The sequence below is a fragment of the Lutjanus erythropterus genome, chromosome 16 (assembly GCF_056507025.1).
Source record: "Lutjanus erythropterus isolate fLutEry1 chromosome 16, fLutEry1.hap2, whole genome shotgun sequence".
In the NCBI taxonomy this organism is placed as follows: domain Eukaryota; kingdom Metazoa; phylum Chordata; class Actinopteri; order Lutjaniformes; family Lutjanidae; genus Lutjanus; species Lutjanus erythropterus.
The window spans coordinates 19,366,772-19,382,106 of NC_139332.1; the positions used below are offsets into that span (position 1 = coordinate 19,366,772).

The window sequence follows — 15,335 nt, forward strand, 5'->3', positions numbered from 1 at the left end:
AGTTCTCACTTGGCTCAAACATTGTACTTTCTCTGATGAGTTTGTGTGACGGTGTTCTCAACTATGTACTGTACTGTATATTCATTCTCTGTAACACTTTCTATGACGCCAGTGTATATAATGCATTATAATATATTATTAACATACATAATGCGTTATACTGTGCTTATAGCAATGTAATGTAGTTATAAGCGCTCATTAGTACTTATATTGCTTTTTGACGACAATCATAACACATTATAAAGCATTCTATACTAACATATAAGGATATGTATCATAATGCTTCATAATTGCTGTCATTTTTTTAAGCAGGTGAAATAGTGTATTATAATTTTAATAGCCGAAATACATTATAACCATTTTCTAATGCATTATAGTCACTGTTATAATGCATTATAATGTGATCATAGGTTACTCTAAGTGGTCATGGGTGCTTTAAAGGCAATATAATGTATTATAATCATATTATAATGCATTATAACATTAATTATACTGCACTATAAATTATTATAATGTGAATTATAATAAATGCTGATCCTTGTCAAAAGAAGTCAGTGAATAAGTGAATGCATCATAGACATGAACATCATAGAAAGTAATACCACAAGTTGAAATCTGTATAATTTGTAGTAAATTCAAATACATTTCCCTTTTTAGATCGCTGCCAACTCCTGGGGGAAAAACTGGGGAGAGAACGGCTACTTCCGCATCGCTCGTGGGGACAATGAGTGTGAGATTGAGACATTTGTGATCGGTGTGTGGGGCAGGATCACGATGGAGGATATGCATAACCATCACCACCATCATCGTCGCCGGCACATTTAGAGACACAACAGATGTTAAAACCCCACTGAGACCCTTGTGTTTTTAATCCCATCTATAGCTGGTTTGTACCCCAGAGGGGAACCACACCAAGAGTCTCAGAACTTTAGCACATCCCCGCTGGCTGGGACAGCCACAAAATCAACCCTCAGTCTTTTTTTATACCTTACTTTACTCTGGGGATCAATACAACCCCTCTTCTCCTCCATCTTCACCCTTTTAAGAGAACAATCCTGTAACTCAAGGTTTATGGCACCAAAAAAACAAAGAAAAACTCAACTAAGCTAAAGCTTTTCTACACCTCAGGTACCTACTGATCCAAAGACCACACTTCCCAGAATCCTCAGTGTAATATCTGGTGAAACATGTTCATGTCAAAGCTGGGTGAAGGAGAAGCTCAATTCTATCTCTTTACTTTTCTTTGTGCTTCTTTGTCAACCTGAACCTTTTAGTCTTTTCTAGCTCTAAATCTATAATCCAGACAGACCCAGTTTCACAGGGACGGCTTGGAAAAGAGGAAATCTGAGAGCCAGATTATCAGACATCAGAACCTTTTCAGAGAGACACACCCGGCCGAACCGTGTAACATGATCATATATTATAGATGACATTACTGACATTTACCTGTCAGCTATACAGACGCACGGCTCGGCTCATTCCCTCAATTTTAGAGAGGACACTTGTATAGAGTTAGTAGCTGCAGGCAGTAGAGTTTCTCACACATTCCAGAAAAAAACGTAGAATCTGACACTGGAAACAGTAGGAGGTTTGATGTGGAGTATAAGATTACACAAACTCTGAGAGATTTAAGATTTGAGATTTAAGGAGGATTTGTCATCGAGCATGACCAGCAAACACACGCCCACCTGCCTCCTATTGGATATTTTTAAGGGATAGTTAGAATTATTTGAATCAGGGTTGTATGAGGTACTTATTGATAATCAGTTACATACAGTAGATGGCGGTTGACACGCCCCCAGTTTGGAGAAGCAAAGAGGAGTACCAGAAGAGGAAGCTAAGCATTACACTGCTGTGGACAAGGCCACCTAAAAAAATCAATTACAATTTAAGGATACCCTTTTTTCAGAATATTTTCTATGCTTTACTTTGCCATCAGACGACCTTTTCCAACAGGAAACCACTGTCATATAAGCTAAATATCACCCTGTCCAAATCAACCAAACTCCATAGGCAAAATCAGTCATTTTACCTGGCTAAACACTACCGGTGCCTCAGTCGGCCAGTTTGTTTGTGCTGTTGTGTGACTTTGTTGAATCCAAACTAGACTTTTAAGACTCGCTTAACCTCCTACACCAGGGCTTCTGCCATTTCTCCAAACTAGGGGCATGGCGTTCGCCATCTACTGTATGTAAAGGTTACACTGGCAATTGATAGGTACCTCATACAGCCTCACTTCTAATAATCTGAACTATTTAATGTAATTTATAATGACACAGGATAAATCTTGTCCCTTCTATATATTTACACTGGGAAGGACAATGTCAGTAGATAAATTAAACATACTTCATTTGGTTTTAGCTGCAGGTGAAATAAATAACTTTCAGTCATACTAGATTAAAAAAGTCACCATGATCATTGGTAAACAAATAAATGAAAGCTGCCATTTGGAAAATTGAAACCCTGATGTGTTAAGAGGTTAAAAGATTGTAATGCCTTAAAGAAACAGAGTTATTTTGACCACTGCAAAAGAAAGTGTCTGTGTATAGTAGTCTTTATTTTTGCTCTGTTCTGTGTACACTGTTACAACTTGAGCTAAAGATGTTATTTTTTTGTGTTGCAGTTATATTTTTTAAGTTTTATTTTACTACTTGTTTAAAGACGTACTGTATGTAGTAACTTTCATAACACACTCATCACTCAGCCGCTTTTCTGCTTGTGCTTCTGCATAGTTGTAACTGTTTGACCACAGCATGGAGGAGGATGAGGGGGGGATACTGCTGCTAAAGTCCAGTCTGTGCTACAGTATTTGACTGCAGAGTCTTTAGTTTCATGCATTTCAAAGGTAATAAACATGCAAAGCCACTTTTAACTAATGCTGAAACGCCGATTCAAGTGATACAGGCGGCAGATAAGCTGTTTGGCTTGATGTTCTCATATTTTATTCCACGTTTTTATTGATTTCTGCTGGAACGCTTAACATGTGTCATCTTATCAGCCGTATGCCTATCTTTGCTACAGTACCACAGCGCTTTATCATGTCTGTATTTCAACTGGCTGGAGGCTGATTGAGGGATTTTTAGCCTCGCTTGAAAAGTAAAGCATGGTGTTATTATTACGACTTACCTTAAATTACATCCCAGTGTGCTTCAGCTGTAACTTCAAAAGGCTTTTCCATTTCTATATCATCATATCTTGTGATCTTTAAGGTCCCTGTATCATCTCCTTCAGGCATGGATAGGCAGATAGACATAAAAGCAGAGAGCAATGTCTGGATGGACAGGCAAATGTGCAATGTGGCGTAGGGGAGATAGACAGAAAAGCAATTACTGCATGTTTCTCATGCAATGTACTGAATCTGTGTTTTCATTCTGAAGTGAGCTCAGACAGGGAACAAATAATAAGAGATGCACAACAGGTTTACAATAAACGACACCAAGGACAATGTGAAACTGAGTGATTAATCTTCTATCAGCAGAGAGAAGGAGATTCTTCTTCTATATTTTCCTCTTTTCTGTGGGCATGCTGCTATAGCTCCTTTACAAGAGAGAAAAAGATCAATGGACAAAACTTCAGTTGCTAGATTGGTTTATGTCACTATACAGATCTTGTTTGTTTCATTACAATTTTCACCGGTGAAGTTGGGTAGACTTTAAAGGCCCAGTGCGTTAGATTTACAGGGGTTTATTTGCAGAATATGGCAGAAAAGGAGTATAATATTTATAAGTATCTTTTCAGGAATGAGTCCTACAACCTGGAAATGAGTTAGCATACCAGCACCTCTGGTTCTTTCATCTCGAAGCCGTTTTTTTTTTTTTTTAATGGGTTTTTCCTTAGATGAGTGAAATAAGGTTTGTGGTTAACACAAGCTTAAGACTTTTTCACATTTTGTCTATATGTCAGTAAGCAAATACATCAGTAAATACCAAATGCCAAAATTGGCTTTTTGTAGAGGGAACTAGAGCAATGCTAATTTCCTGGTTGGCCTGCAAAAATATATGTCATCCCTGCAGAAGTAAGATACCTTAGGTTGGAGATATACTTGCTTTTAACTACACATTCGCATATGCATTCCTAGGCATCATGGCTGCCTTGTGTATCCTGTGTCTATTTAGAGCAAATACGCAAATGCATGGTTAAAACGCAAGTCTCCACCCTTAGGATGAACTGTTTATATCTACAGAGGATGTGGCTCCTCCTCCACAAAGTCTGCCATATTGCACCGCCATGATTCTACAGTAGCCCAGAACAGACAGACTAAACACTGGCTCTAGATATGACATTTAGTGAGTTTTGCGGCTACTGTAAAATTTCCTACATACATGGGAGGAAAGAGCGAGGCAACATGTTTGCAATGTGCAAGATCACCGCTAGATGCCACTAAATTCTACACACTGGCCCTTTAATATTCACTTTATAAAGGATATCATTAGAGCTCCCTCCTCAAGAGCAGATTGAGTGTGAGATGTATGACTTCTGTACTTTTATAACTGACAGGTTACAGACAGTATGAACTGTTGAGAAAAGCTTCCTATCAAAACAAACTGTCGGAATCAGACCAAAGCTGGAATCATTATGTTTGTGTAAAGTAGAGACATCTTATCGTCAGTGTCAACTTGTGTTTTCTCAATGATCATTCAGGCTTTTTGTGAGCCTGGGCCTAAATGATATAGAGGACACTGAGTGTATAGAAAACCTCATACGTTGTAGCATTTTCAAAGAAATGGTCAGATTAAGGTTCAGATGGGACCAATGATAACTGCAGTAAATTACTAAAGATTCTGCAAAACCCAAATCCACTCCATAGAAAATTATCTTTCAGCAACGGTTTTCTCCAACTACACAACCTCTCCTCCCACCCCCCTACTCCCTCCCCCACAGGGGCTGCAGCAGACATCCACTCAGAAGTTGTGTATTTTATGTAAAATGAACCACTCCATATTCACTGATGTGTAGACTTTATTTATGACAAGATGTGTATAAATTATATACTTTTATTCTTTGTTTTTTCCTGTGCAATGTTTTATTATCTCTCTGTCTCTTGTATTGTGTGCACTAAATTGCAATACCACATTAGTGTTCACCTGTGCGGCACAATAAAGTCTTTCCAAAACACAGGGTCTCACTATGACCATTCGTTACAGTTTATATTATCTCTGAAACACTGAAACAAGATAAGATGATCTGGAAAATGTTGTGCATGAATCTAAGTTAGATGGCAGAGGAGTTGTGTGTGATTTTTAGGAACATTAGGGATCAGTGAGCCACAATGGGAAGGACTGAGAGCAGGGCGTTCAGGGGGAAGCTCCATGAGACGAGGCCGGGTGGGATGAGGACAGTTTTTATAAGGTCCTGCTGTGTCAGCGAACTCTTCCATCATCGAGAGCAATAACTCTGACCATCAGTCAGAAAAAGACCAGGCCAAAAAGTGTGCATAATCTGTCATATGCACATAAATGTGTGAGAGACAATTAGAATTAAAAATTAAAAATTTGCTTGTTAAACAACAGAACGAGAAGCCAACGATCCTCAGCTGAACAGTTTGGCAGAGAACTGGTACTTGTCTTCTGGTCATTGAAGTTAGCAGATTAAAAAATATTCAGGATGAAACAGATTGTGTGAGATGTGTGATTTGGGAGAAGTGTAAAGTCAGTGACATTTTCTTTTGTGCTCTATAAACTTTGACGAGTATCTGTTTTTTTTTATAAAAATGGATCAACAAAACCCTGAAATATTCTGGTGAACAGACCATCAAAAATGAATCTGGATGTTAAGTGTGCTATGTCACAAAAACCTAGAAAAGACAAACTATTTTCATGAGCATAAGGCAGCAATGATGGGCTCCAGTGCACACTAGTTACTAATTAAGCAGACGCATATATAATTTAATAATAATGTGTTGGATGTTATGGTGTAATGAGTTACTTATTGAGAAAGGAGAGAGGTACAAGAGAAAGCTATCACAACAGTCAACATCATCACACGATCATGATCAACATGCATATTACATATTACCACGTTTAATATAGCAGCTTTATAGTTTATTTATAGTTTTTATAGTTTATATAGAATAAGCTTGCAATTTCACTATAGATTGCTACTGGCTATTTTAAAGTGGCCCCATTTTGAACACAGCTGCATGTCTGTGGTAGCAATCTGAATCATTTGCAAGGGCCCATTCTCCCGATTCTGTCGATTATACCCCCCCCCCCCAGTCCCAATCTTCTTGCTACCAGTCTCATTAACTCATGTAGGTCATATAGTGGAAACAGAATTAAACTGAGACTGTTTCATAACCAGTCAAAACTCCTTGTAGTATGTTTAAATTCTCAAATTCCCACTTTATCCTCCTATAATACTTAAATTTGTTTTGGGTTTTATGTGTTTACCATGTTTGTGCCTCTGTGTTCTATATAAACATCTGGGTGAACATCTGCCTCAGAGAGGGACAGTGGAGAGAGGACACTGTCCTGTTTGAAGTGTGAGAAATTGCAGGTGTGTAAAATTAGCCTTATTGAGCAGATTGTCACATATATCAACAGGCTCTGTCAGTGAAAACTACCAGGTGTTTCACTGACACCCCAGTCAACAAACACTAACAGACGGTTGAGCAGACCACAGACGCCTCGGAGACGTGACCTTCACCTCGCATTCCTACATCCAGCCACTCACCTATGAAACTTTTAATGAGATTTGAGTGTATGCATTCCTCACTTTAGGTCACACATCAACTCTAAATACACATTCAGTCTGGTCAATTTGTAACACATGAGCTGTTCGAAAAGAAATTCCCCTCTCAGTGAATTTTTTACATATATATACATATATATATATATATATATAGATAGATAGATAGATAGACATTTGGGCTTTTGTGCCTTTAATTTCATAGGACAGCTGAAGATTTGACAGCAAAGGGCTGTTGGTGGGAATCGAACCCACGACTGCTGCAGAAAACTCAGCCTCAGAACATGGGGTTGCCATAATGTCACTTTCTGAGCTAAAGAAAAGATCAGTCTTTTCTCAGTTAAAGTTTCTCCTTAAAAGGATGCAGTGGAGAAACCGAGCTGCATAAAATCATCATAATAATTTCCTTTGGATGTTGGAAAGGAAAAACCCTTTAATCTCTAAGTGTTTGCCCACAGCTACTTAAGAATTCCCTTATGTGTTTTCTTGGGTTGTTGTTTTTTTTTTCAGTTTGAAAACTGGTCACCATTCTCTTAAACTGTTTGAGCGATTCTGCAATGCTGTTTTCCTTTGTGAAACTCCAGCAGGGTTTTGTGGACAAAAAAAATAAACCCGACCCTCAATCAGCATGAGGATGAGCAGATAATGGCTGAATTTTCATTTTACAGTGAACTATCCCTTTATAGTGGTTTATGCTACTGAGCACTGGACTTCGACCTGGAAATCTATTAAAGCTTTTCAATCTTTTAATATTATCCTCCACAAAAACGCACTCATACAAAGCACCCATTGTGTTTAAAATCTGACTGATAATCACTCACTGTTTATGTAATGCATGTGTAAAGAAAATGTCACCTGAAGTTTTACAACCCCAGTGCTGTAAAACTTCCCATTTCATTTCTGCAGTAAATAGATATTACTGATTATATATTTGACTTTCAAAAATGTGATCATCTACAAAGTTATCCCACGGACTATTAAATGATTTGGAGCAGGTTATGAGAGCATCCAGAGAAAAGCACACTATATTCCAGAGCTTATCTCTTCACAGCAGCCACATGGGCCAAGTATGGAAACTTGGATCAAGGGATCCGTACAGTGGCTGTTTACATTTCTCTCATTGTTTCTGCGTCACCACCAAGTAGCCAAAGCATTCATTACCTCAGTGGTCGCTGCTCCTCTCCTCCCAGCTGATGGCGAGGAGTGGACGAGTACCAAGAAACGGGAGGAAGCAGTTATTAAAGACAGGGGCAGTGGAACAATCAGTGCCTGGAGACCCCACCCTGCAAGGTCCCCCGGTCCAGGAACATGATCTTCTTCTTGTGTTCTACGTAACTCATTTTGTACACACAAACAGCCTCCCACCTCTTTTCCATGTGCCGTCTATACTTGAGTGCACCCAGGGGGACGTCAACAAACATGTTGTGGAAGATCACGCTGGACGCCAAAGGCAAAACCCTTTCCCATGAACAACAACAGTCTATTAAAGAACACACATTTAACTGTATATTTGGGGGATTCCATGTCAGAAGTACTATGGCAGGACCAAGTCAAACAGCTTCAGGGGGAATCCTCAGTCAAATATGTACTGTAAACCTTTGATGTATTGTTCTCTACTGTGTAGACTAATATTTCCAGATTATATACTTACCCACAGCATATTTTGCCTTCTACTATAAAGTATTTCCTGAGGGGAAAACAGCTGTTGCACAAACAAGGACACATTTTTAAACCTGATCATGGTTTAACATTAAATTATGGTGTATCAAACTTTTAACCTAGCATAAAATTAAGAGAGATTTAAATATCTCCTTAAACATCAGTTTAGTTTTTACTCTAAACCGAGATTAAATTTAATTCTGTTGCACCAAAACTTTAATCTCCAAATTAAAATTTAAAAAGTTCAGACTCAACCCAACTGAATGTCTCTTCTTTTCACTCCAGCTGACAATTTAGCCAACATGTTTTTCTCAAAGGAGAAGAGCTTCTCTGTCAAGCCATTATTAGCAGGCTAACTAGGCTAAGTTACTTTTTAGCTGGCTAACAACCTGTGTAACAGTTTGTCAACTTTTTTTTAGCTAGCTAGCAAACACCAATGGGTTTTTTGTTTTGTTTTACTTTTTAGTTGTCTAGCAAAACATATAACTTTTTAAAAAACTTTTTAGTCAGCTAGGTAAAATGAACATTTCATTAGCTTTTTTAGCTAGCTAGCAAACAGCTATATCAAGGTTTTTGTTTGTTTGTTGTTGTTTTAAAAAATTAGCTAGCAAGCTATGTATCATGTTAATTTTTTTAGTTAGCTAGCACACAATCCAACTTTCTATTAATGAATGCAGAGCAGCCAAGAGTTAATGATTTCCCCCTTTCTTTCATACTTCAGTATGAAAGTATGTTCAAAATAGTACACAAATTATATATATGTATGAATGTATGCATTTAATTATTTATTTATTTATTTAAATTTGGGTAAGCAAGCATTTTTAAACTCTATTTAAATTCTGGTTAAATCACTTACCTTAGATTTACTTATTTTTTAATTGTGTAACAGAGTTTTCCTTAGATTTAAACCTAAATTTACCAATTTTAAACCTAATTTGGCTAAACTTTGATTAGAACTGATCTTAGATTAAATGCATCTTTGTTGGTGCAACCCAGTGTAAGAGAGTTAGGAATGTAGATAAAAGACCAGTGTTTCTTAACAATCTGTAGTCTTATCAGATATTTGATCCTGATTCAGTCTGTGATGCAGTGTGCACGCCCTTCATTGAATCGAAGCACTCTGGCAGCACTAAAACACTCTGTAGTGGAGTGCTTTAATGCTGCCATCTTCTGGTTTTCCCTCAGTACAGCTACAATAATCATACTAACATCTGAGGACCAACTTTATTGAACTTGCCAAAAATAATCTGATGAAGAAAGTTAAAAAACACCAATATCCCGTTACAATAATTAGACACATGATTAGTTTTATTAAGTTTGTGTAAGTAAGGCTTTTACCTCTGCGCTATCATCTTGACTATTCCTAAAAAAGAAAAATCCATATAGCAAGAAGGCCTCGAGGAGCAGCATCAGACATCATCTCTTCAGTAGATCAGTCAAGACTGCCTTCTGTTTGTCCTCAACTCAAAGCGGCATTGTCCTCTCCCTGTTAGTTTTACACAAACTGTCTGTCTCCCTCTAGCGTGGGCTGTTTCCTCTCCTGCATTCACACATTCTGTAGGCACATATGTAGAAAATACCTGCAACAGACAGGGACAACGTACAAATTAACATTCAACAGCTCTTATAACAACAGTTAAACAATCTGGATTTGAACAGTTATGTTTATTAAGGTGATTTTATATCTCGTTTGTTTTAAAGTCTGTCAAAAAGACTAAAGATAATCTCAAAATGCACAGCAAAAAATCTTATTTTCTAGAATATTGGATTGTAACTTCTGTGGTTATTGTTTGGGGTTCATGCGTGACCCCTAGCCTTTGTCTTTTCTTACCTGCAAAGAAGGTCATGAGCATAGCCACCCAGCCCAGTATGTAGGACCAGGAGAAGCGCCAGTCACCGAAGCGCCTTCCCAGGAAGTTGACTGTAACTCCAGTGTAAATAGCCATGCCCAGCAGAACAAAGAAAGCTGAGAGGGAGACAGGGAGATGCATGTCAGTTGATAAAGGTAAGAATAAATGTATATGTGGGAGAATTCAGAGGAAAAAAGACTCACTGGAGACGAAAAACATGATTCCTGCAGCAAAAGAGCGGTTGAACCTTTCAAAGGAGGAGAAGTGAGCGAAGGACATGATGCCAGCGATGATGCCTGCGAAGCACGACATCCCTGAGAGGATCATGAAGGCCCTGGTGGCATTCCAGTAGGCTGGAAGAAAACAGGTAGAAATAATCAAACATGGCCTCCTTAAATGTCCTACTAAACACATAATTACGTTTTAATAAGTGGAAGAAGTAATCATATCCTTTACTTATAGAAAAAATACTAATACCACACTGTGAAAGTACCCCACTACCAGTGAAGGTCCAAAAAGTACTCATTATGCAATAGAAGGGTCCCTGGCAGTGTTTTTGAATTAATATTACTGCTGCATTAATATGTATGTTGCATCTTATTGCTGTAGATGTTAAGATAATTTTAACTACTTTTTACACTCATATGCATTTAGCATCACTGTTCTGTCAACTTTTTAATGAGCTCAGAAAAACAGCCCTGTTTTCATGACGATCCATTTTCAAACTAATCTAAGAGGATTTTTAAATATTTTATTTGGCTTAAAAACTATTAGAATTTTATTAACCCGTAAAGGAGCACTTCATCCTCAGATACGTATTTTTTCACAGACAGGTTTGAGTATAAAAACTATTATCTGAGAAGTAACAAGAAACTAAAGCTGTCAGACTAAAGTAGTGTAGTACAACGTACAATATTTGCCTTTGAGACAGTGGTGGGCTGAGCAAAAGGCCACCAAAAGTCATTTTATCACTTTTTATCTACCATAGGGGCATCCAACAGGGCTCTTTTGATGCATTATTTTTTAACATGGGAGCACCAGTCCCCTGTATAAGTATAATGTTCCATATCTTATTTTTGCAGATATATATTTGCAGATCTTATTTTAGTTTTTAGCTCAGGGGCACTTAATCTAATTCACCATTTTGTCATGCAATAAGCAAATTAACTGTTTTGTTCTTTGCTTACATAACACAGTCTAACTATGGGGGTCCCCACCTCAATGCCACCAATACTATTAACTATTGTTAATACTTGATCATTTGCACACCTAATGCAAATCTAACACACCCATGGTCAATTTTGTTAGTTGTAGCGGTGTTGTTTACGTCATACTAACGTCAGGTAGTAAACTCACAAGACTTGTCTGGTATTTAGAATTCAAAATAACAGGCCTTCACTGTGTCTGTCTTTCTCTTGGGGGCCCTCTGGTGGCTGTGGGGGCCCTAAGAAGGAACTTCACTTATGCCTCAGGCTGGCTCTGATGCCATCAGATAATCTTTCTCACACTTCTAAGAAAAGGTATGTCCCTTGCATTAGATGGGCCTCTGTTAGCAGAGGTTCAAGGTCTTGTTGACATCAGCACAGAGCTATCTGTTCCCCCGAGTGAAACACAAATCTGCCTTTGCTTTTGATTTGTCTGGGTTGTTCCCGAGTGTCTTACCTATGCTGTCAGTCTGCATGTAGCACTTGTTGGACATGCAGTACCTCCACAGACCCTGGTGGGCATAGTTTCCAGAGAGACGGTACTGCATCCAGTAGTCGGTTGCAGTGGAGACCACCAACAGGATATTTCCAACAATAGCACAGAACAGGCCCCCTCCCATGAAGCTGTACATCTTGAGCTGATATAATGGGGCCTCTGCAGAGCAACTTTAATGTAATGAAGAAAAAACAAGTTATGGGTACTGCAGATATTGTAAAATCGTGTTTTACTTTGCCGACACTACACACACATGTTCACACAGAGACTTATAGAGTGTCTAGTCCAGTGGTTCGCATCAATTTTGAGTCATAGCCCTCCAGAAAAACCAGGTTGGTGTTCACTCTCCAAGAGTCTGCCCGAGACTGTTCAGGAATTATTCTATGTAACATATGAAAGCTACCAAACTCATTATATCACTGGTACAGACCAATATAGGTTGAGAACCACTGGTCTAGTCAAATTTAACATGTTTCACACTACATTTACACATATATTATCTCAAGACCTGCAACTTGTGAGGCTGAATATAAAAATAATGCTAAAATAAATGAATAAAATATGTTCCCGGTGTTGCATTGTACGTGTACAATGTTTAAAAAATATATTTGTTTTAACTTTAAAAAGTTAGTGTCTGGGCTGCCTTAAAATTTTAAGTCGACTGAATTTGACAAGACAAGTTGAGGTAATGTTGTAACGATTAAAAACAATGAAAAACAAATAAATTGTGTCAAATATTGGCACTAATTTAGCTGTACTTGAGGCAACAAGCATTAGATATTAAATTGAACCAATAACTCTTAAGTCACACTGACAGACATTACAAACAAATTTGATTTCCTTACAAATTTTCCAAGTTTTGTCACGTTTTCTTCAAACTATAAAAAGGCTCTAAGGAGATTTTTAACTCTGCTAGGAAATCCCAGGAACTCATTCATTTAACTTGCTATTTCAAGTCAAAAGACTGTAATTTAGAATAACTTGTATTTATAAGTTCTGAAGTGTTCTGAAAATAAACACTAGAAATATGTACAATGATAAAACATCAGGTAATTTTCTAAATGTATTAGCACTCAGCACGTTCATACAAATTTTGCCAACACATCAAAAAGGATCTATAAAAAAGTTGTGATAGTGAAATCTAACCACTTAAAATAAACCCTGCAAACTGATTATTTGGAGCTCTGTTTGAAGCTACACATGATACCAATCAATCATACAGCTACTCCACAATGACAAAAAGCAGAGAAATATAAAACAACACCCAAAATAAGAATATTATTCTATATTAGGGCTGCACAACTAATGGAAATATTTCCAAAATCACGATATGTCTGTGGCCAATATCCCAAGTGCAGAAGCTACAAGGAAAATGTGTGATAAAACAGCATTATAATGAAGCACTGTAGTACTGCAGATGATCTGACCTACAAGTCTTCTTCTCTTGATGTAAGAAAACATGTGTTTGTTACAGACCCCAGCAAATTTCACATCATCATGATTTTAAGATTTTTTTTTTTTTGAGAAAAAATTTGTAATGCAAAAATGATCATTCACAGCAATCATGAATTGTATCACAATTGCAATATCTGTTAAAATGATTGCATCATGTTTTTTTTTTTTTACCATATAGCGCAGCTCTAATATACATGAACATGTAACATTTAATCCTTTCATTTGTAAAATGAAGAATTATGAATTCTTATAAACATTTTATCAAACATATTTACCTTTTCTTTAGTCGCCACATCACTATTAGTTGAATGGGTACAAAGCAAAACCGAAGTAAAAGCTGTATTGTTGCAGTTTGTTGCTGTTCCCCCTCCCAATCCTTATGTCACAGCAGTGTTTGTTCAGCTGTAATGAGGTTTTATCTGATTCTGCAGCCTCTGTCCAATCACGGTCATCATAAATGAAAATGTATTGCTCTACGATACTCACACACACACAAAACCACCGTGAAATTTGATCCCTTACCTTGTTTCTGGAAATGCACCGTCTCTACTGCCCACCTCTGTGAGGTAAAGATAGAAACGGGTAGAGGGGAAAAGAGTGCTCACTTGGGGGGAAAGAAAGAGAGTCACAGACAATGCTACAACCACAAAAGTTGTCCCCTCGTTTTTTCTGTTGATCAAAGCAAAATCCCTGTGTGGGATGCACTTGAATGAGACACCGTAGGGGCCACATAGTGCATGTGACCCTGTACATTTGAGTGTGTGTGTGGCGTTTGTGGGGCCTTGGAAAAGGGGTGGTGGTCCATGTTTCTTTTTTGGGGTTTTTGTTTGTTTGTAAATGGTGTGCTCTAGAACTGGGGATATGCATAGGTATGCAGGACTGTCTGTGTCAATGCGACATGCTGAAACACACACTTTTCTTTCAGTGCTGTCACACTGTGGCGGTGTGGAGGGACACATATAGAGGGAGCGCTCTATACAGCCGGTGTCTCTTTACCTCTACTATCATCTTAACTAACATCAACTGTAATAAATGTTTTTATATCCTGAGCTCTGCCTTACCTACTATATTGATACAAATATTTATAAAACGTCTGCACTCTTTAACTCATGTGACCCACAAAACCACCTACAAAAAAATACATATCCTGTCTTTCTCTTGTCTTTTCAAATCTTGTATTCAGCAGACAAAAGATTAACTTACAAAACATGAGCTAATATGTACATTGAGTGTCCAAAAAAGGAGGAACAACATGTGTCAGAGACTATTAGTAATATAAGAGATCTTTTTCTACATTTGTTTTGGTGAATGCATGAGCATAAGTGAGGCAATGTTTCAGTTTCTCAGTCTGTGAAAACAAATGGATGACAAAGAGAAGATACTGTTCACAGTCACAGTCTAAAGGTCAGTCCCCTACACTGAGGTGACCTCGATTAAAGGACTAAAGGCCCAACTACTTCAGCTGAGCTACATGTGGCCAACACATTACACAAGAAGTCAGCAACTACTATTCTTAAAAGATCATTTCTGGCCAAAAAGGGAAAACAAATCTGTCTGAATCTGCAACTGTTTTATTCTCTATTTTCCCTTTTTGGATTTGGATCAAAAAAAAAAAAAAAATCAAAAAGAGAGCACAATGTCATCCTAAGCACGTTCGTAAACAGCTGTTGAGCTGTTGCCAGCAACTCTGGCTGCAGCCCAGGGAAACAGAGGAGTGACTCATGAACTTGTCAGCATCAATAAGACAGGCTTGATTAACATTATTGTTCTCACTGAATTATAGTATAACATGTTTAAATTGTCTAACTGCACTTGAATCACTAATCACTTGATACTCTGCTTCACCTTACTGGTCACCATACCTTGACAGAGTACCCACAAACTACTGCTACTGCTGCTACTACATGTATACTCTCATTAATGTATGTTTATGTATACTTTACCATTTATCATGCAGTCTTTTACAGCTGTAGCACATATTGC

General features: G+C 37.8%; 2 protein-coding genes across 3 annotated transcripts in view; one reads left to right on the top strand and one right to left on the bottom strand.

The window, feature by feature from the left end:
- Window positions 1-2,872, top strand: part of tinagl1 (tubulointerstitial nephritis antigen-like 1) — a 30,656-nt gene extending 27,784 nt beyond the window's left edge. The window contains exon 12 of the mRNA XM_084738568.1: window positions 658-2,872. Within this exon, the coding sequence (XP_084594694.1) occupies window positions 658-825 (168 nt within the window). The 3' untranslated portion in view covers window positions 826-2,872. The remainder of the gene's footprint in view (window positions 1-657) is intronic.
- Window positions 2,873-9,636: 6,764 nt separating this feature from the next.
- On the bottom strand, window positions 9,637-14,004 carry LOC146312994 (lens fiber membrane intrinsic protein-like). 2 transcript variants are annotated; one of them, XM_084738898.1, is made up of 5 exons: window positions 13,875-14,004; window positions 11,859-12,067; window positions 10,400-10,549; window positions 10,178-10,312; window positions 9,637-9,926 (listed from the first exon to the last, which is right to left on the bottom strand). In XM_084738898.1, the coding sequence occupies exons 2-5, from the start codon at window positions 12,031-12,033 to the stop codon at window positions 9,865-9,867; spliced, it is 522 nt and encodes a 173-aa protein (XP_084595024.1). In that variant the 5' UTR covers window positions 12,034-12,067; window positions 13,875-14,004; the 3' UTR covers window positions 9,637-9,864. The 2 variants fall into 2 exon arrangements, with proteins under 2 accessions (XP_084595024.1, XP_084595023.1); XM_084738897.1 differs by lacking the exon at window positions 13,875-14,004 and adding an exon at window positions 13,628-13,807.
- Window positions 14,005-15,335: the final 1,331 nt, after the last annotated feature.

What these genes read in the sequence shown, in the direction of transcription:
- LOC146312994 (XM_084738897.1), bottom strand. Translation starts at nt 13,647, where the DNA reads ATGTGGCGACTAAAGAAAAG. An exon ending in CATGCAGACTGACAGCATAG is followed by an intron (nt 10,550 to 11,858) that starts GTAAGACACTCG and finishes GTTTTCTTCCAG; the next exon opens with CCTACTGGAATGCCACCAGG. An exon ending in AATCATGTTTTTCGTCTCCA is followed by an intron (nt 10,313 to 10,399) that starts GTGAGTCTTTTT and finishes TCTCCCTCTCAG; the next exon opens with CTTTCTTTGTTCTGCTGGGC.